Source organism: Terrapene carolina, unplaced genomic scaffold (genome assembly GCF_002925995.2).
Source record: "Terrapene carolina triunguis isolate 2854851 unplaced genomic scaffold, T_m_triunguis-2.0 Scaffold714, whole genome shotgun sequence".
NCBI classification, from domain to species: domain Eukaryota; kingdom Metazoa; phylum Chordata; order Testudines; family Emydidae; genus Terrapene; species Terrapene triunguis.
The window spans coordinates 13,694,755-13,719,828 of NW_020665065.1; the positions used below are offsets into that span (position 1 = coordinate 13,694,755).

General features: G+C 44.4%; 1 protein-coding gene across 4 annotated transcripts in view; it reads left to right on the forward strand.

Annotated features, from left to right (window-relative positions):
* Positions 1–25,074, forward strand: part of LOC112104185 (kazrin) — a 400,475-nt gene that overhangs the window by 210,353 nt on the left and 165,048 nt on the right. Inside the window, exon 1 of one of the 4 annotated variants that reach the window (XM_029913544.1) lies at positions 5,999–6,089. The exons of 1 other annotated variant lie outside the window; for it this stretch is intronic. In XM_029913544.1, the coding sequence (XP_029769404.1) occupies positions 6,014–6,089 (76 nt within the window). In that variant the 5' untranslated portion in view covers positions 5,999–6,013. Of the gene's footprint in view, positions 1–5,998; positions 6,090–6,246; positions 6,290–6,524; positions 6,563–25,074 lie in introns of those variants that run through there. 2 more of the 4 variants (XM_029913546.1, XM_029913545.1) reach the window with 2 other exon arrangements.

Genomic DNA, 25,074 nt, shown 5'->3' on the forward strand with positions numbered 1-25,074 from the left:
CTTCAGTGGGAGTTGATGGCACTCCAAACTAGCAGGAATCATGCACATAAGGCAGGGTGATGAGTACCAGCACTGGCTGGAGAAACTTTGATGGAACCATATTCTGTCGGAATGTGCTGTTCTGGGGATATCAAAATACTTTGTGAAATCAGACCAATTTCACCAGAATTCCCTTTTTGGGAAAAAAGGGCCAGGAGCATGCTGACCGTGTCCAAAGAGGACATTTAGATGTTAAACGGAAACATTTTGTTCTGCATGCATTTTGAAATGACTTTTATTTGTTCTCTATTGTATCTGCTACTGTAATACAATTATTTTTTTTTAAAGTCAAAATCGAAATGAAATGTTTAGGTTTTCTCGAAAGGTAACATTCAGTTGACCCCAAATACACAAACAATTCTGAACTTTCCTTCATGGAGAATTTCAAAAATTTCCATCCCTTTCAGAATGAAGCCAGATTTTGAAATCTCAAATCCTTCACAAAACAGAACTTTCATCCTCCTCGCAGTTCTTCTGAGTGCCTAGGACCTCCCATTAGAGTAGCAGCTGTCCAGCACCTCTCAGGATCAAGCCCTTCGTGTCTTGTATTCCCATGGCTGGGAATTCACTCATCTCTGAATAATAGAATAACGTGTGTACAATCCCTGCTCTGCCATAGGCTTCCTGTGTGACATTGGGCAGGTCCATTAGCCTCTGAGTGCCTCAGTTCCCCATCTGTACATTGGGTATAATAGACCTGCCCTGCTCACATGGGTGGGATGAGGATAAATACATTACAGATCACGAAATGTTCAGAAACTGTGGTGAGGGTGGCCATGGTAGTGGCATAGATAAATAATTAAAAACAGTAAACCTACAAAAATTAAACCGTAACAGAATATGATCAAGACAACCTCTAAAGTAGCAATAATTTAAAAGAGGAGAAAACAAACCCTTCAAATTTCATTTCTCTCCCCATTTTAGAAAATCCATCTCTCCAGTCTAGAGCAGATTAAAATGACCAAATTCTCTCTCAGCCCCTGGGAAAGAGGATGTTTCAAATGGAAACTGCCAATTGACCTTCTCCCCTAGCTGTCGCCAGTCACCTCTTTTGCCTTCTTTCATGTCAGCATCGGGTCAGGACGACGGGTCATTGTCTGACCCGAGTCATAACAAGAAGAGAGCGGGGCCTCGCCTGGGAAGGCAGTAATTCCACATCCTAGATTTCAAACCATAATGTGGAGACAGTGAGGTTTTTTTTTTCTCTTTCTCTCTCCCCTCTTCCTTTATAGTCAGTAACTGGTTCATAACCACGGCGAGCCAGGGAAATACGGGTGGCCCTGCACGGGATTACAGCCTTGTTTACAAAGAGCAAAATGAGCTCACATGCACAGCTGCTGTGAAAATGTGAGAAGTCAGCGTGCAGCACGGAGGCTTAGGAATCTCGAGTCGCAGGCAAGCCCTGTACATAATGGATCCCCTGTCTGTGGGTGCTGGGTAGACAGCCTGTTTCGTGTCAGAAAGCACATGTGGCTGGTGAAGGGGTCTGAACCAAACTCTCAGATCCAAATGACTCTGGGCTCTGGAGGTAGTTGGTTCTGAATCTGAACCGTGTGGCCCAGCTCTGCTGGCTGGCTCCATGGAAATACTCCAGCTGCTGCAAAGGGACAGTGCAGGATGCATCTACTAGTGTCCAGAGCTCCTCCTGATTGTAAATTCACAACCGGGGAGAGAGGCCTTACAACCGACTGCAAAAAGCTTCCAGGAGGGCAGTGTGCTATATGCCTACAGTGCTCCTGTGGGGCAGAGAGGAGACAGGACTGTGAGGTGACAAACCCAAAGGTGATCTTTATCTAGCCTGCTGGACGTAGGACTGTTGCTGATGAAACGCTATAGGCTGTCACAGGGAGAAAGGCTGATGCCTGCTCTGAATGACATAATCTTATCGACCAGTGCCCCTGGAGCTGGTGGACAGTGAAACGGAGATAGTGCACTCCTAGCAGAAGAAGCAGTAATGAGATGAATATGACCCTGATTTTGGGAACTGCTCTTACCGTTAAGAGATTTGTGATGTGCATGGCTCAGATTCTGGGGCAGATGTGACTGAGGTATAGAGCGGCACGTCTGCAGGAGACGCTCAGAAGGGAGATGTCAGTAACAGCCACTCCTGGTTCTATCCCTATGTCCTGACTGTGAGAAGACGGGGATATAGAAGAAAAGATTTTGACCCTTGGTTTCATCCCACGCTAGCTTGTTGCATTCATTGCAATGGGGGAGCATGGCTTGTGGTTAAGGCACATGGGACGGGGACTCAGGAGTTCTGGGTTATGTTCTTGGCATTGCCGCTCACTGTGTGACTTTGGACAAGTCGATTCACATTGCCGTGCCTCAGTTTCCCCATATACTTACTGCCGGGCAGGCTGTGAGGCTTAGTTCACCATCGTTGACAGCTCGGTGGCTGGAAGGGGCTGCAAGAGGGCAATAGACTGTTATTTGGGTTTATGAGGCTATTGTGTAAGCTCCTTGGGGCTGAAAGTTTGTCTCCTTGTGGCCTTTCTACTCTGGACTCAGCTTGCCTCGAGGGGAGTGACCTCACCATTGGGATGATGCAGCCTAGTTAGCTGCCTCTCATTGCCTATGCCTAAAGCTGGCCCTGTGGGAGTGGGGAAGAATGTAAAATAAACCAGATGAGCTATTTTGTAAGAAGTCTGCATGTTGTGAGCTAGACACAAAAAGTGTCAGGTCACCTTGTCTCGGCCAATCGCAGACCAGCCTTGAGCAGCTAGCAGGACAATAGTGAGAAACAAGGTCATATGACCTCATCTCAGCAGCTGGAATGTGTTTGCCCGTCCGGGGTCCTAACCCATCCAATCAATCAGTATTATTACTCCACTTTGGCCATTACGAGGCGCAATAAAGAGACAGACCTAAATCCAGGCACCCCAAGTGTTGTCTGCCTTCTCCACCTGTTCGACGTGGCAAATAATTTACAAATAGGGCCTGGTTTTGAGGGCAGGAGCTGTAAAACATCCTAAATGATGATAAAAACAAATCATGGCAGAAAATGTAACAACTTGTGCCTGTTCCCTTTGACCTCTTCCCATTCATATGTGGCCTCTTCAGCCTACAACGTATTTTTAGCCTCCCGTTATATTATAAAGACACATTTCCATTTCCCTCTCTTACCCTGTTGCTGTGGTATTTGTTCCCCCTCACGCCCATACCATCTTCTCACTTTCTATTGGCTCATCTCCTGCCTTCCTGCTTGGTGACTGCCTCCTGTAGCCCATATATGAGGTGGAATGCACCAGTAGAGCCATGTACCACTTCCAACAAAAATTGCTAATGAATTTAGAGCTGGTGAAAGGGGACAGGGTGGCTGCCCTAGGCAAAGGCCTCTTCACAACAGGTACAGAGCCATCAGTGGCAGGGCAAGCTTCCCCCCCACACGGCTTCAGCTCAGGTGACCAGATGCCCTGATTTTTATAGGGACAGTCCCGATTTTTGAGTCTTTTTCTTATATAGGCTCCTATTACCCCCACCCACCCCCTGTCCCGATTTTTCACATTTGCTGTCTGGTCCCCCTAGCTACAGCAGTGTGCCAAACCTGTCCTGGAGACCCCATTTCCAGGGGGAGTTCAGGCTCTAGGACCCATTCCGTTCTTGACCTCCATTCCGGGATAGAGTTGCCAGTGGTAAGGGGTGGGTTTGTGTTGTGGATATTTATCCACTAGCAACTGGTCTGTGAAAGTCTATCATCAAACAGCCAGTAGCTGGTAACAGCTTTCAGTCGCTACCAAACTAAACTGGAGTCAAGCCGGTCACCCACAAGGCTGGATAGTCCATTTTCATGACCCTGAGTCCTCCAGTGTCTCATGTACAAGACATTGTGACATGGCTGAAGCTAACCTCCCTGTGCCTCAGTTTCCTCACCATTGTTATTAACAATGTAGCTGCACTGTTGGCAATAATATGGTAGAGAAAGGGCTAGTACAGACACAGTTATTGTATAGGTAGGACCTTGGAGAATAGTGTATGGCAACCTGCTGCTGCTACCCTTCCTTACTATTTGTACTGCGGTAGGGAAAGGGATTGTCTTCATGGGGACACTCACGAAAATTTCTCTGAATCAACTTTTTAAATTGCGTTAAACCTCTTTGTGGACACTCTTCTTCAGAATTAAAGTGACCGTAATTTGATTGAACTTAATTCACTTAATTCATGAATTAAGGTCAATTCAATTAAGGTCACTTTAATTCTGAAGAAAAGTGTTCAGTTCACACACACGTAATGTGGTTTAACTAAGACACTTTAAATTCACACCCTTAGTTCATTTGGATTATTTTTACTGTGTGCCCCTATGTAGACAAGTTCTTAGGCATACAGGAGCCTCATCCTTATTGAAAGTTGATGGTAAATTGCCTAGGTCCCTTTTTTGAAAATCGGAGTTAGGAGCCTAAGTCACTTTGGCACTTTTGATGCCTAAAGACCCCAATCAGGGCAGTCTCTACCCCCAAAGAGCATACAGTTTGAATAGACAAGACAAAGTGTGTGGGGGGGAAACTGAGGCACAGAGGGGGGACACGACTTGCCCAATGTCTCACAGCAGGTCAGAGGCAGAGCTGGGAATACAGCTCGTCACCTAGTCTAGTGACCTATCCACTAGACCATGCTGCCTGCCGAGTTATTGATCCTCCAGTGTTATTCATAAGAGTAACCTAATAGAGTTCATTAATCACATGGGAGCTGCAGAGTAGATGACAGATTTTGATTATATTGACTTGTTTTCTTTGAAGAACAAGTTGGAAAGGGAAGAATCCTTCTCCCCAATATAAGGCAGCTAGTGCTAAATTCTCTCCCTCCTGTTTTCTACAAAGTGTCACTGTCAAGGCTGGATCCCCACTTTGAACTTTAGGGTTCAAATGTAGGGGCCTGCATGAAAACTTTTAAGCTTATCTACCAGCTTAGCTTTGGTCCGCTGCCACCATCACAAGAATTCCCTCCCTGGGAAGCCTTGAGAAACCTTTCACCAATTCCCTGGTGAACCCAGATCCAAACCCCCTTGGATCTTAAAACAAGGAGAAGTTAACCATCCCCCCTCCTTCCTTCCACCCTCCTTTCACCAACTCCTGGTGAATACAGATCCAAACCCCCTTGGATCTTAAAACAAGGAGAAATCAATCTGGTTCTTAAAAAAGAAGGCTTTTAATTAAAGAAAAAGGTAAAAATCATCTCTGTAAAATCAGTATGGAGAATACTTTACAGGGTAATCAAACTTAAAGAGCTCAGAGGACCCCCCTCTGTCTTAGGTTCAAAGTACAGCAAACAAAGATACACACTCTGGTAAAAAGGTACATTTACAAGTTGAGAAAACAAAGTAAATCTAAGACGCCTTGCTGTCTTTTTACTTACTAGTTTGAAATAGGAGAGACTTGTTTAGAAAGATGGGGAGAACCTGGATTGATGTCTGGTCCCTCTCAGTCCCAAGAGCGAACCACCCCTTAAAACAAAGAGCACACACAAAAGCCTTTCCCCCCCCCAAGATTTGAAAGTATCTTGTCTCCTTATTGGTCCTTGGGTCAGGTGTCAGCCAGGTTACCCGAGCTTCTTAACCCTTTACAGGTAAAAGGATTTGGAGTCTCTGTACACAGAGAGCTGTTACCCTTCCCTTCATAGTTATGACAGTCACCGACAAGGTCATCTACAGGACTCGGCAAAAAGTTGACCCGGTGAGTTGTGGTGACAAGAATTAACTCAGAAATCAGGAGCTAGGGGGAGGCAGAGAGAGATGGTGCCCAAAGAGCTTTTAAAAGCCACGAATTCTGACCTCCCTGTTCTGTGCACCTTCATTCTCTGCCTAGAAACTTCCCCTGGGTGGAAAACCACACCTCCCTGCCAGTGACATCATGCTAGCACAGTCAGCAACCTGCCAAGGGGTCAAATTCCAAGCCGCACAGGTAGAGCACACTGCACTTCCTGCCCTGCTGGGGAGGAGTCGGGGGGGGGGGGGGGAAAGGAGAGTGAGAGTGACAGAATGCAATCTCCAGCCATTCGCAGGGCAGCCAAAAAATCTCCCAACATGAAATCGGACAGCGAGGAGAGCAAGCCAGGTAGGTCTGCCCCAGTGGAACTGCACTGCCTTAGACGCGGGTTAGGAGAGTTTGGAACAACACTTTTGTGTGTGCGTTTGTGAAAATTGCTGATGGAGTGAGTCCTCCTTTCAGGCCCTGCCTGTTGTTTGGGTCATTACACGCCCAGTGATTTTTCCAAGCTGGTTGTTAATTGAAACAAACAGTCCTCCAGAATTCTGGTTAGTTGCTGTTCCTTCATTCCTTTGCTGTTGGGGAAAACTCTGTGTCTGTGGGAGGAAAAGGAAAAAAAAAATTTTCAGCAACCCTGTCTGTTAAACGCAAGCATGTGTGGGCTGCAGATGTTCAAAGGGAGCTGTGTGGGAAAGTTCTTGCTTTTAAAACTTGCGAATGAGTGGTTAACTCGTGGAGCGGTTGTTTTAACCGTTTGAGGATCATGAACAGAAAAGCCAGAAGCGATACCTCTTGTTGGTCACTGCAATATTAAAAGAAAGGTGAGTGCTCAGTCTGGGAAGCTGATTCCAGGAGCCAGCAGCCCAGAAAACCACTCAAATATGTATGAAATATGACTGTCCTGTTGCTAGTTTCAAAACCGTAATGATCACTGTACAGTGATGGGATTATAAGATACAGTTTGCGGCGTGCTTGGCTTTAAAGCAATGGAGAGGCAGTTGTGCATTCTTTGCCTCGGGTAATCTTGCTCTGTGTCTTTGCTTCTGATGAGTTTCATTTAATGCGCATTCGGGCTTTCTTTTTTCTGAACTGCTTAAGACTGTTTGTAAACTCCCCCTCTGATACTGCCGAGTTGCTCAGCAAATGGGTTAGAAATAACTGGCTTCTTTGTAGTTTTTATACTCACAGGTTGAAAGATTGGCTACAAATGGGGAAATTGCTGCATTTTTCAAACCGAGCACCACCACCAAGGCAGAAAGGGAAATTACAGTGCTGAGAAAATACATGTGGTGTTAGGCTGATTGGTGTATCCTTAGCCCATCTCAGGTCTTTACAGAAACTCGAGAAGAGAAGTTTAAGGTTATAAACTGCTTGTGAGCAGGCTGGAAGTTTACAAGTTGACCCTCTGTTTGAATTGCATGGTGCTTGTGAGTAGTTCAGATGTGGGGCTACAGGAAGATGCAGGTGAGGAATTGTATCCAGGCTGCCTGAATTGTGTCTGAGGGGCTCTCTCATTCAAATGCAGATGAACTTGTGGATCAGATGAAAATCTTGGCATAAAGTGCCCCTAAGGAACTTGGGCCAGTTCCTCTGCTGATGTAAATGGATGGAGCTTCATTGCACTGGCCCTTTGTTTTGAGTGGAAAATAATTTTGAGTCTTTGCAATATTCCAGTTTTCCTTCCCTATCTCCCATATTCTCTCCTCCCTCCTCACTCCCCCTTAGCCCTATCCCAAAGTTCAGTCATTATGAAACAGTCTGTGGTGGACTCTGTCCCACCCCATAAGGAACCTGTCAATTTCCATTCAGGCTTAGAAGGCTGGGAATGTGTAGCCAAAATGAGAATCTGATTGCCTGAACAGTGAACACATCATCCAGTTTTGTTTTGTTTTTTAAAAAAGCAGATGCAGTGAGTTGGTAAAACACAGGAACCGGGTGTGTTTGTGTGTATGTGTGTGTGTTATCTAGGTGTACTGCTGTAGTTGTAATAATCTACATTGCATCTGCAAGTGTGCACATCCCTATATAGAGATATACACATGCGCACTGTGGCTGTGAATATAATTTCTGAAAACTCCCTGTACGCTAGATTTGTAGAATGGTTTGAGCGCCTGAAATCAAAGGAGCTATATATAATTTGTGTGTGTGTATACACACGCGCGCGCGCGCACACACACACTCAAAGGATTGTAACATAGTTGGCCATAGATCTGACTTCATGGTTGTCACCATGCTTGACAACTTTCTCTTTTGGAAATAATGGGGATAAAACCTAGATCTTCCTGGTCTAAAAGCACAAGAATCTTACTGCTTGAACTTCAGCAGAATTCTTACTGGTTGTTAGCTGTATAGGCCATGTGACATACAGGTGAGCAATCTTGAGACCAACCAGTAGGGCGGGCAGTTCATTACAACTTTAGTGCTATGGCTTATTACATTACTCCAAGTGTTGTCTGTGATATGAGTCAGTTTGACATGGTATCTGTAGTATTGTGAGTCTTTTTGGAACTTGAAACAAGAGCAGACAGTGTTTTGAACAGAAATATTAGAAGCTTTATATTATTAAAAACCCTAAAAGGAAGGGTTGCTGCTTGGATTTGACTCTCAAGTTCTGAGAATCAGGCCACTTACTTATTCAAGTGTCTGAATATGGAGTGAGGCGCCTCTTTTTGGGATGCAAACGCTCAGCTTCGGAAGGGATCCTTGAAAGTCAGTGGGAGCATGACACCTGCTGCTTAGTCTTCAGAGACCTTGACCATTAATCCTAGTTAGTTTGGTAAGAAGGACTAAATCAATGTATGTTCCCATGTGAACCCCCTAACATTTAGTGGACATTTGTAGATTCTTATTTTCTCCAATAATTCACTTCCCTCCTGTATTCAAGAGATTTTTAAACATTGTGCTCCTCTTTCACCATCTTTATATAGTAGTGCTTGATCCTGAAGTCAATGGGCATTGAGGGCACATTGCAGGATTAGGATCTTGGTTACTTTGCTTTTTAATAAGTGATCCGCATGAAATTCCTGTACAGATTAAATATCCCCCATTTCCCCTGTCCCCCGGCCCCGCAACGTGAATTTAGTTACAATCTTAGAAAGCTTATTATTAGCATCGGTCAATGTCTTCCCTCTATTAGCCGGCGTCCGTTAGAGATGAACAAGCCAGGCAAGAAGATAATTTGTATAGTTCTGGCTCTGCCCAAGCCTTTGACCAATGCAAATATTCTCGCAGTTCAGTCGTTCCCAAAGGTCAATTTCCTCTAGAAATTTCTGTCCCAGCATAGCTGCCCATTTAAGTTTAAGGCCCACTCTCCATGGATTCTGCAGTGATCTCCTCCTTCCATCTTTCCACCTGCTCTGTTCCACTGTCCAAAAGCCTTGCACTGTTTGCTTCAGAGACTTTCCTTTGCAACTCAGCCTCTGTATTCTGCTTTTCATGTGGAATACTTCAGCTTTATCCTTAATTTTAAAAGCACCCTCATTTAGACTTTATTTTAAAAAATTACAAAGACTAAATGCAAATATTTCCATGACATATCTTTTCATTATAAAGGAAACTTTTTTTTTTTTTCTTGCCCCTGTAGCAATTTGCTAGGTCAGGAGAACCTGAAAGTAAGGTTGTCTTGCAATTGACTAGAGGGAAAACTGAAACTGACTAGACCATTTTATTAACCGCACTTGAAACCTCAGCTTTCAGCTGGGAAAGGCATTCAGCTTTTACACAAGTAGTTCGTGAGAAATTGCCTACTTAAAATTAGCTCAGGACTGAAGTAGGAGTGGGGATGAAAGCAAGATAGTAATCAGAATGGTGTGATTTTACAATTCCAAAAGCAGGCCGGGGGGGACCAGCGTAAATGCTTTCAGGCCAGTGAACCTTTTCCAAGCAGTGGTACTGATTATTAAAGAAAAACAATCTGTTTAATGTGGTTAATGGTTGCTTGACACGCCCCAGCTTATATATATTTGATTTTTCTCAGCACTATCGAAAGCCTAGAATGGCCTCAGCCCATTCTCTGTCTTCTCGTCTTCCCCATTTGTATAAACTGCACAAGAACACTCATGCATTAATTCTGAAATTATGTTCAAATCCACTGAGTGATAAAATCCCCCATAGCCAATGTTCATGCCTCTTTATAGGCCTCTCTTTAATCTATGAAAGTGTTTCTTGCGCCTGCTTTTCTGAGCTGCTGGTGTGGGGCGGGAGGGGAGGAGGAGGAGGTGTCCTATATGACAATAAAACAGCCATTATTGTCTTTAACTTCCAGCCAAGCTGTGCTTGCTGCCTCTGCCAAAATAGTGTTGTCTTTTTTAGCATCCCCTTGCCACTATTGGCACCACTTACCCTGATCCATTTTGTCTATACCTATCCATAAAACAGTTCTGTCCTTTCTTTTAAAATTCCTGCTCGCTCTCTTGATCCAGCCAAGGCTTAGTTCGCATGACAATACATTTGCTTATTCGCCTTGAAAAGCTGTCCCTTGAGCCATGCACTCGTCACTGTAATGAGTGATGATAAACTTTCTAAACCCTCTTTGGCTTTAAATCCCCCTCCTCCCTCTGACAATGTTTGTGTTGATTAGGACACTGTGGAGAACGGGGGCTATGGTTTCATTATGTGTTTGTAGAGAGGAAGGTTGGTCCAGTGGTTAGGGTGCCACCTAGGCCGTGGGAGATCCAGATTCCCTGCTCTGCCCCAGATAACCCGTGTGACCCTGGGCAAGTCACTTAGGCTATGTCTACACTACAGCCTATGTCGGCAAAACTTATGTCGCTCAGGGGTGTGAATATTCCACCCCCATGAGCGACATAAGTTACATCATCATAAGCGCTCGTGTGCACAGCGCTGTGTTGGCAGGAGAAGCTCGACATAGCTTCTGCCGCTCACAGAGGTGTTTTTTTATGCTGACGGGAGAGAGCACAAAGCGTCTTCACCCGACATCTTCCTAGAGCGTCTTCACCTGCAGCGCTGTATGTATAGACATGGCCTTAGTCTGGAGATAAATATATTTAAGATCCGAAGAAGTGGGCTGTAGCCCACGAAAGCTTATGCTCTAATAAATTTGTTAGTCTCTAAGGTGCCACAAGTACTCCTGTTCTTTTTAAGATTTGAAAACACTCAGATACTGCAGTGCTGGGGGCCATACAAGTATGACAGATGGTTTGTATATACCTAGCACAGTGAGACCCCCAGGCTCTGATAAGGGTCTCTAGGTGATACCACAATACATATAATTGATAATAAGAATTATTACCTTCTATTTAACCCTTTACTCCCATCACCAAAATTCACTGTTCTCATCTTTACTAATCGATATGCTGCCCCAGCAATTTCCCCATATTACAGATAGTGCTTCTCTCCCTATATGACTGAGGTACGGACCCTCTGTAATATACTGTACTGCTCTGTGTTTTCCATAAACAGCCACAAAATGTTGTGCTCTGAGAGCCATCCAGCTGCACATTCGCCCTTCTACGCCCATTTATAAAATATCCACTCTTAGCAGCAGTTGGTAATCTCCTAGAAAACACAGTTTTGCATCCCCTTGCTCTGTTTCCAGAAAAGGTGTCATCGTTTGTTTTTCTTTGTAATGATCTCTGATTGTTTCTCTCTCAGTATCTCGCATAAATACCACAGGCTGCTCCCCGGGACTAGCTTGTCAAACCTCTTCTGCAAGAGCTATAACCTTTGCCCCTAGCAGACTAATCCAAGTCCTGTTAACTTGGTCTCTCTTGTGCGTCTTTATTGGAATGTCTGTGTACCCAGTGCAGCTTATATCCCTGTTTGTCTTTGTCTTGTTTATGTCACAGAAGTGGTCATGAAAGCTATCAGATCAACTGCGTCTGTGCATGAACTTGAAACCGTGTGAAAACTGCGTGATTTTGAGTTTCCTTCTAAAATCACACTGCGCCCTAGTTGAAGCCAATCTAGGTAGATGTATGGGTTTTGCATCAAAACTGGAAATGGCTCAAATGCAAAGTGGACAAACTTCTCCAAGTTTTTTGGGGGTGTTTGGATTAGGCACTCTGGTAGGCCTGTTCGAGATATTGAGGGGCTGGCCAAAAAGTTTGCACTTAATGTTTAGGAGCATTTTGATGAGTCTAAATAAACATATCGTGCTTTCCATAGTGTATGTCTACACTAGAAATGATACAGCAGGACAACTGCAGCACCAAGCTGTAGACACCACAGCGATGGAAGGGACTCTTCCATCTGGAGGTGGTAGCCAGCTCGTTGACCTAATGGGATCGGTTTAGGTTGGCTTAACTACATTACACAGGGCGTGAACTTTTTCTCAGACTAGAGCGATGTAGTTAAATGACCTCATTTTGTAGCGAGACAAAGTGCGTGAGATAATAGCTATTATTGGTCCAACATAAAAGATATTGCCTCCCACACCCTAATATCTTGGAATCAACACGGCTACAATAACATTGTAACTAACTTTGTAGTGTAGACCAGGCCTCAGTGTGCTTTGCAAACATTAATTAAGCCTCACCACAACCCTGACAGGTCACTAACTCTTATTACCCCATTTTACAGATGGGGAAATGGAAGCTCAGAGAGGTGAGAAAATAATTTTCCTTAAGATCACACAAGAAGTCTGGGGATTATGACCTGGATCTCTTGACTTCCAGTTAGCCATATTACTAGCTTCCCCCTCTTTTTAAATGGGGAGGTTGGGGGGGACCAAGTGAGACTAAAGCAGAACAGAGGAAGTCTATTAACAATTTGTGTGATTGGATATATATGGCATAAACTGAATACATGGTGTGGGATGCTATAAAAAGTTTATTGCCACTTGTCTTGGAGAGACTAGCAGCGCGTACTTGTGGCTCTGTGTAATGTGGTCATGACAAAATAGTAACACTATAAACTGACCCATCACATCTCTTATGCAGCACTTCATAGGTCTTTTTTTCATGGGTATTGTCCGCTTCACTGCCTCTGCTTTTTTTGTGTGAACGTGATTTCTTTCTCAGCCAGCTGAGAACATTTAAACAAACCACTCCAGCAGGAATGGAGGCATGTCTTCATCAGTGTCTTTGACATCATCAATTAGGCTGTGTGTTCCTAATCGCCCATAAACAAAATGTTCCGTACAATAGCAAATTGCTTGATGCAATAAAGAATTTTACACCTTATCTGTAGAGTTCATTTCACTGTCTGTGTGAGATTCCATTATGAAACACATAACCAGTAATGTGGTCTCAGAAAAATATAGATCAATTACTTCAAATTTGGTCACCAAACTCTTTCATGTTTAGGTGGCTTAAATTAAGTGGCCTGAACTTCAGAAAATCCACAACTTCTACTGAAGTGAACTGGCGTGGTGAAATTTGATCTATAGCTTGGTTTTCATGTATTGCGGAAGTCAACCAGCATTATTTCGGGCTCCCGCTTAGCTGAGAGTGTTACACAAAGCCTGCATGTGCTCACAGAAAACTTAAATTTTTAATTTTAAAATATCCTACCATCTGAGTATCATTTTGTATTCAGTATGAGTTAAAACATGAACAAAGACAGTTTTTGAAGGGGTTTTTGTTTTTCAAACTTTATTCTTCAGTATTATAAATTAGAGCTGGCTGAATGAATTTCGAAATTTTGATGACAAAATGGAAAAATAATTAGCATTTTCAGGATTTCCTTCCCCTTTTTTCCACCAGCTCTGTTAGCAACCCAAACACAGCCACAGTGTGCTTGTAGAGAAGAGGCAGTGTTTCCATAGAGCACTGGACTGGAACTCACGGGAGACCTGGATTCTGTGGCCAGCTCTGCCACTGGTTTCCTGGGTGACCTTGAACAAGTCACTTCACCTCTCTGTGCCTCAGCTTCCCCATCTGTAAAATGATGCTATGTTCCTTGTAAAGCACCCTGAGATCTACTGATGAAAGTGCTATATAAGAGCTAGTTATTTATTTATCTATATCTATATCTATAGATAGAGATAGAGATAGATAGATAGTATTTGTGAAGCCAGGGAATGCAATTGACTTAACTAGTTTAACTGCCCAACCTGACTGAATTTATTCTTTGTATTTTAAGGTGTTTTTTTTTAACACCCTAAATTAATGCAGAGTTAAGGTTGCTTGGCGTTATGCCATTCCCTTGCAGAATGCTGAGTTGAGCAAAATGCAAAATTTTGAAAAACAGGAAATGCAGAGTTAAGGTTGCCCATGTAACCTTAACTCTATCCTCTTTCAGCAATGCTCCAGTACACCCTGTTAACATACATACCTTTATGCTGCCAACCCATAGTTGTTGAAATTATATGACTGGACCTTGAGAGGTCATCTAGTCCAGTCCCCTGTACTCATGGCAGGACTAAGTATTATCTAGACCATTCCTGACAGGTGTTTGTCTAACCTGCTCTTAAAAATCTCCAATGATGGAGATTCCACAACTCCCTAGGCAATTTATTCCAGTGCTTAACCACCCTGACAGGAAGTTTTTCCTAATGTCCAACCTAAACCTCCCTTGCTGCAATTTAAGCCCATTGTTTCTTGTCCTATCCTCAGAGGTTAAGAAGAACAATTCTTCCTCCTCCTCCTTGCAAAAACCGTTTATGCACTTGAAAACTGTTATCATGTCCCCTCTCAATCTTCTCTTCTCCAGACTAAACAAACCCCATTTTTTTTCAATTTTCCCTCATAGGTCGTGTTTTCTAGACCTTTAATCATTTTTGTTGCTCTTCTCTGGACTTTCTCTAATTTGCCTACATCTTTCCTGAAATGTGGGGCCCAGAACTAGTCACAGTACTCCAGTTGAGGCCTAATCAGTATGGAGTAGAGCGGAAGAATTACTTCTCGTGTTTTGCTTACAATGCTCCAGCTAATACATCCCAGAAGGATGTTCACTTTTTTTGCAACAGTGTTACAATGTTGACTCACATACAAGCTCTTTATTTCCTTTTACAACCCGTTCACTCTCACCCACAGCCTCCCATCTAACACCATTAAAGGACAAAAAGGAAAAAAAAATGGTTTCCAGTCCACCTTCCCTCTACCCTTTTTAAGCAATTCCTCAATATGCTCATGCTGACCCTTGTCACTGAGATTCTGGAGGTACCAGAGCCTGGCATACACCCCACACACTTAGCCAACTCCCCCAAAAGAATACCACTTGCATATAATTTAAGAACAACTTCACAGCCTTTTATAACTCCCTTACACTTACTCACAGGGTATCATCACGGCCTACTCGTTCAATTAACCATCATTAAAGCATTAAGATCATCTCTCATTCCACCTCACTGCTGACAGTATCCTTTATAATAAAAGCTGTATGCCCTGTTACTGACACAACCTACACAATACCCCATAGAAATGATACCTACTTCATCCTGAAAGTACCCAAGCATCTCTTCCCTTTCCAAACACACACGCGAGGGTGCAAAACCTAGATCTCCTATCACACTCTCAGCTCTGTCACACACCGCAAAGTAATCCACACATCTCACAACACACCTCTACCAAGCAGAGCAAACTACCGCCTCCACAAGTCAGTAGAGCGATGCCGGGCACTGACCACACTTGCTCTACCTGGAGCACATGCAGATCATAAATGCTTAGACTGCTCTCATATCCCAGCTCGCTACTGACAATACCCTTTGTTATAAAACCCCAGTGCCTTGCTAATTATATAGCATACATAGGACTTCTGGTTTTAGGGGTTATTAATTTTCAGGGTATTTTTAGCCGTTTTTCACTCCTATGTAAATGTCCAAAAATCAGGGGGTTTGCCGGGGAGGGGAGCTTTTCCTTTGCTGTGAGAAGATTTTGTTTGTTTTTTAGGTGTTTCCCAAAATTCTTGTCTAAATAGGATCTATTTTAATTTGTATTATATGTGTAAAAAATGACTTAAATGTTAGTTGTTATTGACTCCCTGCTTTAGCATTTACTGTGTTTGTCCCTGGTGAGTTTTAACGTAGTACTGTTTCAAACAGCGCTATGGTAAAACACATTAGGGAACCTTTCATGCTCATCAGCAGGGTCGACACGGACCTATTAATGTGTGACACGCTAGTGCCCTTTAGAAATCGCACCCCCATAGACGATAAGTAATTAGATACAAGGCAAGAAGCAGGGACTTCGCCTATATAAACAAAGTGCACTGGGAATGGGGTGAAGTCAGCGGAATCTCAATAACCATTTCTGATGTTTTTCATTGTTGATTGGCTAAACCCCAATTTGATTTTTTCCCCCCTGCTCTCGGGGGTGTTTTATTGGTGTTTATCAGTTAAAACCTAAAATCAGAAGCCCTAATTCTGCACTGAAATGATGCCTGCTAGATTCCAAAGGTACAAATGCAGCTCTTCCTTTTGCTCACACGGATTGGAGGGTGCAAAACATGAATTTAGTGGGGTGCCATGCACTGCCTGGGGCAAAACTGAACTCAGTGCAACCCCAAACCCCTCTCTCTATTCCCCTCCACGGCCCCATAATGTCCCTCCCTCCCTTTCTCAGGAGGCATTCATGTGTCTAGTTTTTTCCCCCAACAATACTTTTATGACGTTCCCTCCCGAATAAAATTGCCGCCTGTGACTCACAAATTGTCCAACCTCCAGCCACTCAGTCTAAAACTCCTTTTGTTTTAGGTAGGGACTTGTGATTAACGTATCCTCACTAACGTTAATTGAAGGGTGAGTTGTTCACAGCCATGCAACTCAATAAGGTCTGTGATTCATGCCGCCATTAGGACCTCAGTTTAACTGTACAAGGCTGCGGAAAGGAAACTTGTTTGCAGAGCCTGTGACACAGGAACTCATCGGTCAAATGACCCCAAATTCGGATCTCTAACGCTGCCCTGTGCCCCTGCAAGGCATACCAAATTGCAAAGCATTCTGCATAACCGCTGGATTTTAGAGCACTTACAAAAGTTAAGCCTTATGCATATAAGATGAAATGGAAACCCTCTAGCCATTTTTCTGTAGTGGGCCATGCACACTGTACACATGTATATTTTCTTAAATATTGTTCTCCGTTTGGGTCCCCTAAAGATTTAGTGGGTGTCATGTGCTATCTGGGGTAAAACTTGACAGACTGAGACCATTTGAACCCATATCACATCAATAGTTTGATCTCTAGCACTACACACACAAAAAACCCCAAACCTAGAAACTTTTTGAAAAATGGCTATTGTTTTAGGGCTTATATCTCTGCAACCCCTGCCTCAAATACCCCAAATTTAGGTCATGATCCCTGCCTTGTGGCACACCAAATTTCAACAGAATCCAACTAATCATGTTGGTTTTAGAGGGTGTGGAAAGGTTAACCTTTAAACAGAAGTAGTGACCTACCACTTTAATAGCCAGCATAAATGGAGTAACAGTCTAATAACAGGTTTCTTGGCAAAGATTTCCCCCCCCACACTCCTCCCCAAAAAAGAGCTTAAATTTATGCTTCTAAACAATTGGCTTGCTTTTGAAATGTCCCAAGCTCCCAGCATCTCCCATGGAGATCACTGGTAGCTGTGGGATGCTCAGCACTTTTTTTAAAATCCGGTAATTTAAGTGCCTAAATAGAGATTTAGGAGCCTAATTTTGGGTTCCTAGGCCATGTGCATAAGGATAAACAGGGAAATATAGGCATAAGTGATCTTCTCGATTTGGTTTGGGAGCACTCCTTAACGTCACCAATTTTAAAGGGGAAAATCCCTCTTTCTAAAGCCTAGTTATTCTTGTAATGTGCTTCATGCAAATAAAATCACGCTGCTCTGTATGATCTGTTAGCCTGTGATTACAGTTATAATGCAGTGGGAACTCGTTGGAAACCAATTACAGATGTGTGTTGTTTCTGGTAAGTGACATAGAAAAATGCTTTGGAAAAATAACTGAAACCATTTAACAGTTTGTATAATTTTGATCAATGAATCCTTGCCCAACTGTGATTTATTAAAAGCTCAATTTATTCTGTCCATGGCCTGCCTGACAGCACTGACTGATCTGTAGTAAGTGAAAATGTTTTTAGTGAGGAAAGAAGCACTGACGGCGGCTAGAGCATGTTAACGTAGATTTTTATTGAAATACAAAAGGAGCATTAAACAGAGGGGAAAACTAACCTCTCCATACACTCGGGGCTTGTATATATCAGGGGTTCTTGGCCGGAGAGAACCATTAGGATCATCGAGACTGCCCTCCTGCATAACACAGGTAATAGAACTTCCCCAGAATAATTCCTAAAGCAGATCTTTTAGAAAAACACCCAATCTTAATTTTAAAAGTGCCAACGATGGAGAATCCACCATGACCCTTGGTCAATTATTCTACTGGTTAATTACTCTCATTGTCAAAAATCAACACCTTATTTCTATTCTGAATGTGTCTAGCTTCAGCTTCCAGCCATTGGATAGTGTTATACTTTTCTCTGCTAGATTAAAGAGCCCATTATTAAATATTGGTTCCCAGTGTAGGTACATATAGATCAGGGATCGGCAACCTTTGGCACACGGCTCACCAGGGTAAGCACCAGGGCCGGGCCGGTTTGTTTACCTGCCGCGTCCACAGGTTCGGCCGATCGCGGCTCCCGCTGGCTGTGTTTCGCCGCTTCAGGCCAATGGGGGCTGCCGGAAGCGGCGGCCAGCACATCCCTTGGCCCGCGCCGCTTCCTGCAGCTTCCATTGGCCTGGAGCAGTGAACCGCAGCCAGTGGGAGCCGCGATTGGCCGGACCTGCAGACGTGGCAGGTAAACAAACTGGCCCGGCCCGCCAGGGTGCTTACCCTCGCGAGCCGCGTGCCAAAGGTTGCCGATCCCTGATATAGATGGTAGTCAAGTCAACCTTACCCTTCTCTTTGTTAAGATAAATAGATTGAGCTCTTTGAGTCTGTCGTGATAAGGCATGTTTTCTAATCCTTTAATCATTCTTATGGATCTTCTCTGAATCCTCTCCAATTTATCAACATCCTTCATAAATTCTGGACACCAGAACTGGACACAGTAATGCACCAGCACCAAATGCAGAGGTAAAATAACCTTTCTACTCCTACTCGAGATTCTCCTGTGTGTGCATCCAAGGATCATATTCGCTCTTTTGGCCACAGCATTGCACTGGGAGTTCTTGTTCAGCTGATTATCCCAAATATTTTTCAGAGTCTCTGCTTCCCAGTATAGAACCCCCCATTCTGTAAGTATGGCCTACGTTCTTTGTTACACAGTCAACCTGTGGAACTCTTTGCCAGAGTTGTGAAAGCCAAGACTATAACAGGGTTCAAAAAAGAACTAGATAAATGCATGGAGGATAGGTCCCTCAATGGCTATTAGCCAGGACGGGCAGGGATGGTGTCCCTAGCCTGTTTGCCAGAAGCTGGGAGTGGATGACAGGGGATGGATCACTTGATGATTACCTGCTCTGTTCATTCCCTCTGGGGCACCTGGCATTGGCCACTGTCAGAAGACAGGATACCGGGCAAGATGGACCATTGGTCTGACCCAGTATGGCCGTTCTTATGTTCTAGATGTAAAGATGTACCTTTAGCTGTATTAAAATACATACTGTTTGCTTGTGCACAGTTTATCAAGCGATCTTGATCACTTTGAATCAGTGCCTCCCCCAAGTGAATGGCACCTAACTCTGCAGTTTTGGGGTCCTAGCTCTGAATACAGCAGCTGAGGCACAAGGCCATCTTGGTCCCACAGCCTACGAATTATGGAGATCAAGAAGCCTGAGTCTCCCCTCCATTACCCCAGTTTTAAACTGGTGTAGCACGCTAACTTCAATGATGTTTCGCCCGCATAAAACTGGTGTGATGGGGTGGAGAGTCAGGCCCCCCGGGATACAGGGCCAAATCAAACAATGAGGGAAAGAAGCACATACAAAAGAGAGAGAAAAAGAAACAAAAAGCAGGCACAACCCATAGGTACCTCCAAGCCTGGATTCCTTGGCTTACAAGTGACCTCAGGTCTTTCCTTCACCAAACACTGGCCCAGATTGACTTCACTCTGGTAACTCTTATTTTATACCTTTTCCCCAGCTTTTCCGCCTCTTAAAAGGGCAATGTGTTGTCATAGAGCCCATCGCTAATTTTAGCTGGGAATGAAAGCTATTTTTCCCCAGCTGAGCACCCTTGAGGTCTGCCACAGAAATGCCAAAGTTTGGAGCAATATTTCTCTGTGGTACAGGAGAAATAATATGTGGCTTGGAGAACCGCTTCTGTAGTAATGAGATCTGGTTCTCCTGGGTTTGTTTTGCGTGCTCTAATCCATCATTTTCCAAGGAATAACTAAGAATAGCTCTTGTCCTAAGTACCTCATATAATTAACAGCTGTTGCAAAAATAAAAGAAATTGCATCATAGTTGTTACCAGAGGAAAAGGTCTGTATTTTAAGGGTATTTTCTCCACTGCGTTTCCATCGTTGGTGGTTATTTGTGATGGAAAAGCTGATTGTAGGATTTTCGGTGTTGGAGGGAGCAGGTAGGGAAACAAACACCAGAATAACAATGTCTGTTGCAGTTCAGCGAGGAGGTTCCCTAGCAGAGCTGTTGGGGAGGAAACTTACACAGCCCCTGCTTGTATTCGGCTGACTCTAGCCAGATCTACCATACACGGGATGGTCTCCACATACACTTGTGTTAACATTTAAAAAGTGTGAATTCAGACTGATGCTTTAGCTGTGTGTGTGTGGATACTTCTTTTGGAATGAAAGTGGCTGAAGTCAATTTAGCTCAGGGGTTCTCAAGCTGGGGGGTCATGACCCCCCCAGGGGGTCGCGAGGTTATTACATGGAGGTCATGAGCTGTCAGCCTCCACCCCCAAACCGCCCTTTGCCTCCAGCATTATAATAGTGTTCAATATAAAAAAAATGTGGTTTTACTTTATAAGGATGGGGGGATCGCATTCACAGGCTTGCTGTGCGAAAGGGGTCACCAATACAAAAGTTTGAGAACCACTGAATTTGGTAACAAATCAACTTTTAGGAAACCAGTTTAATTAATTAAATAGGTGCAAGTTTGTGTGTAAACCAGCTCAAAGTCCCTCTCATTAATGAGAGCTCAATGCCTATTGAGGTAAATGGGAGAAACTTCCACTGGCTTCACTGGATGTTGGGTCAAGCCTTAAATTCACCCAAGACATTATAAAATATATTATCTGGTCTAAGTTTGGCCCTAAAATATTTGGCCTTAAATACATTTGCGCATTTTCAAAATGGCTGATGACTGAGTTTGTTCTTCTCAATGTATCTAGTCTCTGTGCTGGAAATTTGTCATAACCGTAGTGTGGGAAAATTCACTAGAAACAAGTTGTTTTCCCCGTGGCCCATACCCAGGGATCAACTTCCAGATGACAGCTTTGATTGCAGCATGTTTGGATATGGATGACTGCTACTTGTATTCTCTTGAATGATCCCAAATGCTGGAATTTAGGAGCTGAGTTCACACCCCTGAGAAACTGTAACATTGCATTGGCAGGATATCACAAGCTGTCACGTCGTCGCCCTTGGACGCTTGTTTATGGTAGTTTTGCTAGGAATTCAAAGAGCACTTTGGACTTTAATGAAATCCCCAGTCCAAAGCTCGACTGTTCCTAGTTAGTGATTTTATTGCTAAATAATTTACAGAGCCCGTCTTTGCCAATTTTCGTAAGGGAAACATTTAAAGTATGCAAAACATTTTGTCTTCCTGAAGCAGCTGCTCATTTGGGATGGAGAATAATCCAATGTGCCCCCTCTTCTCTTCTCTTCTCTCCCCCCTTCTCAGTATATATCCTTCAAAAGTTGAAGTACTAAAGCAGCATGTGTGCTGTACAAAGTGAAACTACCTTTCAAGATGTTTCAGAGCAGTGGTTCTCAACCTATTTATCATTGTAGGCCGCAGGTTGAAAACCACAGCGCTGCCCCTCCCTCCCCCCGTCCCAACTGCCCACAGTCCCCTAAGCTCAGCGCCCCCACCCAGAGAGGGGCCAGGAGCAGAGCCCTGGGCACGGGCTGGGCAGCTGGACCCTAGGACCGGGCAGCTGGACCCTAGGACCGGGCGGCAGCCGGACCCGGATTTGAGTGCCGCCGTGCGGGGCATGGATGGGCAGCTGGGACTCCCAGCGCTGGGCCAGGAGCAGAGCATCTGGCGTAGGCCAGCAACCAGGACCCGCAAAGGGGGGCCAGGAGCAGAGCCCTACCTAAAACCTGGGGGTGCTGCAGAACCCTGGCAAACCCCTAGTTCCTAGTGCCCCCCAATCCCTCGCTGCCCAGAGCGCGCCCCCCCCAAAAAAAACGTACCCACAGACCCACTCTCCCACCCACTACGGCACTCATCAGCCCCCTGCTGGCAGGAGTGCTGGCGCAGGCTGCAAGACGCTGTCCCGCCCCCTGCCAGCCCAGAACAGCAAATTTCGAAAAAAAAATTAGCACACAGCTGGGCCACATGCGGCCTGCGGGTTGAGAACCACTGCTTTAGAGAGATTGACAGTGGGTCTTTGCTGGCATATTTTTTCTCTTGTTCTCCATATTGTAAATAATGGTGACTGGCACATCCATCCAATCTATCTACCCACCTCTGTCACTGAGGCCAAGAATTTAGCAACATTCAAGCAGGGAAGGGAACTTTCTATGGCTAGCAAGTATATCCAGAGGTATAAAAGTTAATGTTTAAAAAAAAAAAAAGCTTGGAAGGCATATAAAACCTCCTGGTTCAGGGTTTAAGCCAATCTCTGACTATTCGGGGTTAGGATCAGACCTTAATGGAGGGACAGATTATGCCACATCTACTCTTGGGGGGTTATTTGTAAGTTCCTCTGAAGCAGCTGGTGCTGGCCACTGCCAGAGACAGGATACTGGACTAGATGGACCACAGATCTGATCTGTCTATCCAGGCTTTGTTCATCACTGTGGTGTCTGAGAGCCATATAAGGATTATCATCACCAAAATAGGTCTGTGGTCTCATTTCTTGTCAGTGGGATTCTGTTTCCTTTTCCCTTCTCGTTCATCTCTTCTTCCTCTTCCTCCCATAGAGATTCTCCATCTCCCTGTTCAGATCATCTCATACCCAGGAACTCAGTTTTGAAAAAATTCAGGTCACATCCATTCCTCCCTCCCCCTTCTTTATCCAGTTTCCCTTCCCGACTGCCCTTCCTGCAGTCGTATTTCCAGGCTGACTGACAGCCGGAGGTACCAGAAATATCTCTCTGGCACAGATGGCTCCTAGGGGGCTACATTGCCATTCCCTAACTCATATGGGGGAGAGGAGGAAGGCGCTGATCCGCGGGGCCCACCGGCGAGCGGGGTGTGTGGAGGGGAGCTAATGGGGGGCTGCCGGCCCACCCTAGTTCCAAGCCCCCACCCGCAAAACAACGTTATAAGTGAACATTGCACAACTTTAAAGGAGTATGTTCCCTAATAGATCAGCGACATCATAATGAAACAACGTTAACCGGGAGAACATTAAGTGAGGAGTTACTGTATAGATCTTTCTGTGAAACGAGTCCACTGAAAACCTGTTGCTGGGTGCTGGGGATCAAAGATGTGTTTGCCACCATGGTGCTTGTCAGTAACACTGAATGCCAACTCTGTCATCCTCTGTCCCTGTTACATTTCCTTGTGCCGAGTCGGTGGCAGTCATTCCAAGAGCTGATGGACTAACGGAAAACTTATTCTTAAAACAATTTGTTTACCTAGCAGCTTGTTTTAGAAGTTGGGAACAAATAAAAAAGGGGCAGAGGCCAGGATTTCTCCTCTTCATTCTCTACACTGGAGCTTTGACCATGCTGGAGTCAGAGTCAGGGTGCGTATGTAGGGAGGGAGAAGAGAGTAATTGTAACTTTTAGATAAAAGCTAGAAACGTAACTATTTTGCAAATGAACTCTAACTGCAGAATTTGGATCCTGATTTGGAATATCCCCTCCTCACAACATTTCTGGGATGTTGCTTTGGGACACAATATTCTTGAGAATCACGGAGTCTGAGGTTTCAGCGGAAGGCTTTTATTTAACATCAGCAATGTAATGGATGAAACTAGATTCAGTGTCTGCCTCAGAGAAACTCTAAACTGTCTCAGTGTCTCTCTTTAGCCTCCTTCGCTCAGCTGCTTGCAGGACCCACAAGATGGTGCCCTTTCAAAAGACCATAAGGATACCTCTGACACAGATACTTTTTCACACACCCTCCTCCCCAAACCCATGGAACATGCTTTATAAATTAGGGGTGGGGAAGTGGCGATATCGAGGACCCAGCCCAACCCTGCACCCCAGCTTTTAACTAAACCACTTCGTAAGGCTCAAAAATATATTGGTTGGTTAACATTTTCCCCTTCTATCTTCATAGAGCTCTTCACCACACCTGCAGTGGTGGCCACAGAGCAAGGCTGTGCAAGGGAAGGTGCGGCCCTCTTTAAAGTTCTGTGGCTCGTGTCTCAGCACCAAGCCTGGCTTCCTTGGTTTTGATCATGCAATACACACAACACTCCAAGTTATGCTTCAGGGTGTTAAGAATCTGGGCTGTGCGCCCCACGGGTTCCTCCGCTGCAATTTCTCCAGCTGCCCTGGCGAAGGCAGGCCTGCCGTCTCCTCTCTTTTAACGAATTGCTGCAGATGCATGCCAGTTTGCTGTCACCCCCCCGAGTGACAGCCCCTGGTGTCTGTTCCACCCACCTCCATCTGGGAGCCTCTCCTCTTCTCCATCAGCAATCAGGGCCAGGAACTTCCAGAAACCAGCTGCTTGACTGTCATCTTGAGCTCCAGAAACCTGCTGCTGTGGAATTACTGGTGCCCTTCCTGACCTGAGATGCCTGCTAGAAACAAAGGGAGGTTTGGGGAGTTTTTTTAGAATCACTCAAGTGCATTTCCAAACAAGCCTTGAATGCAAAGAGATTCAAGCATATAAAAAAATGTAATAATTACAGATATGTATATCAGCATTACATGCGGTTTTCTGAAGAGCAAATATCCTTCTCCTTAAGCTTCCAGTGAGTGGGGAAAGGAAAAACTTTAGCTTGGAAATAAGAATCTAATTTTAGTGCCAGAGTTTTTGAACTTCCATCCTTTTTATTGTATGTTCTTTTAAGTCTACATCCACCCACAGCTTTGGTTCTTCCCAGCCCCGAGTTAACTGTGCATAGTTTCTAGTTTCAAACTCTCTGTATGAAACCATGTGGCCTACAACATTTTTAGAAACTAAAGCTTTATTGAGGCTCAAGAAGATGATTGATATGCAGCACATGCATGTATGCGAGCGAGTCTGTGCTGAAAGGTGCATTGAGAGAGTAAGCAGAAACAGAACAATGTGGGAAAGAGACTGCTTTTTGAACAGAAAGTATATTTAGAGTCGAGAACAAAGACTCCACAATGCATGGGTAATATGGATGCTGAGCTGGATAATTTTTGTCTGGTATACAAAGGATTTCAGTATTTTT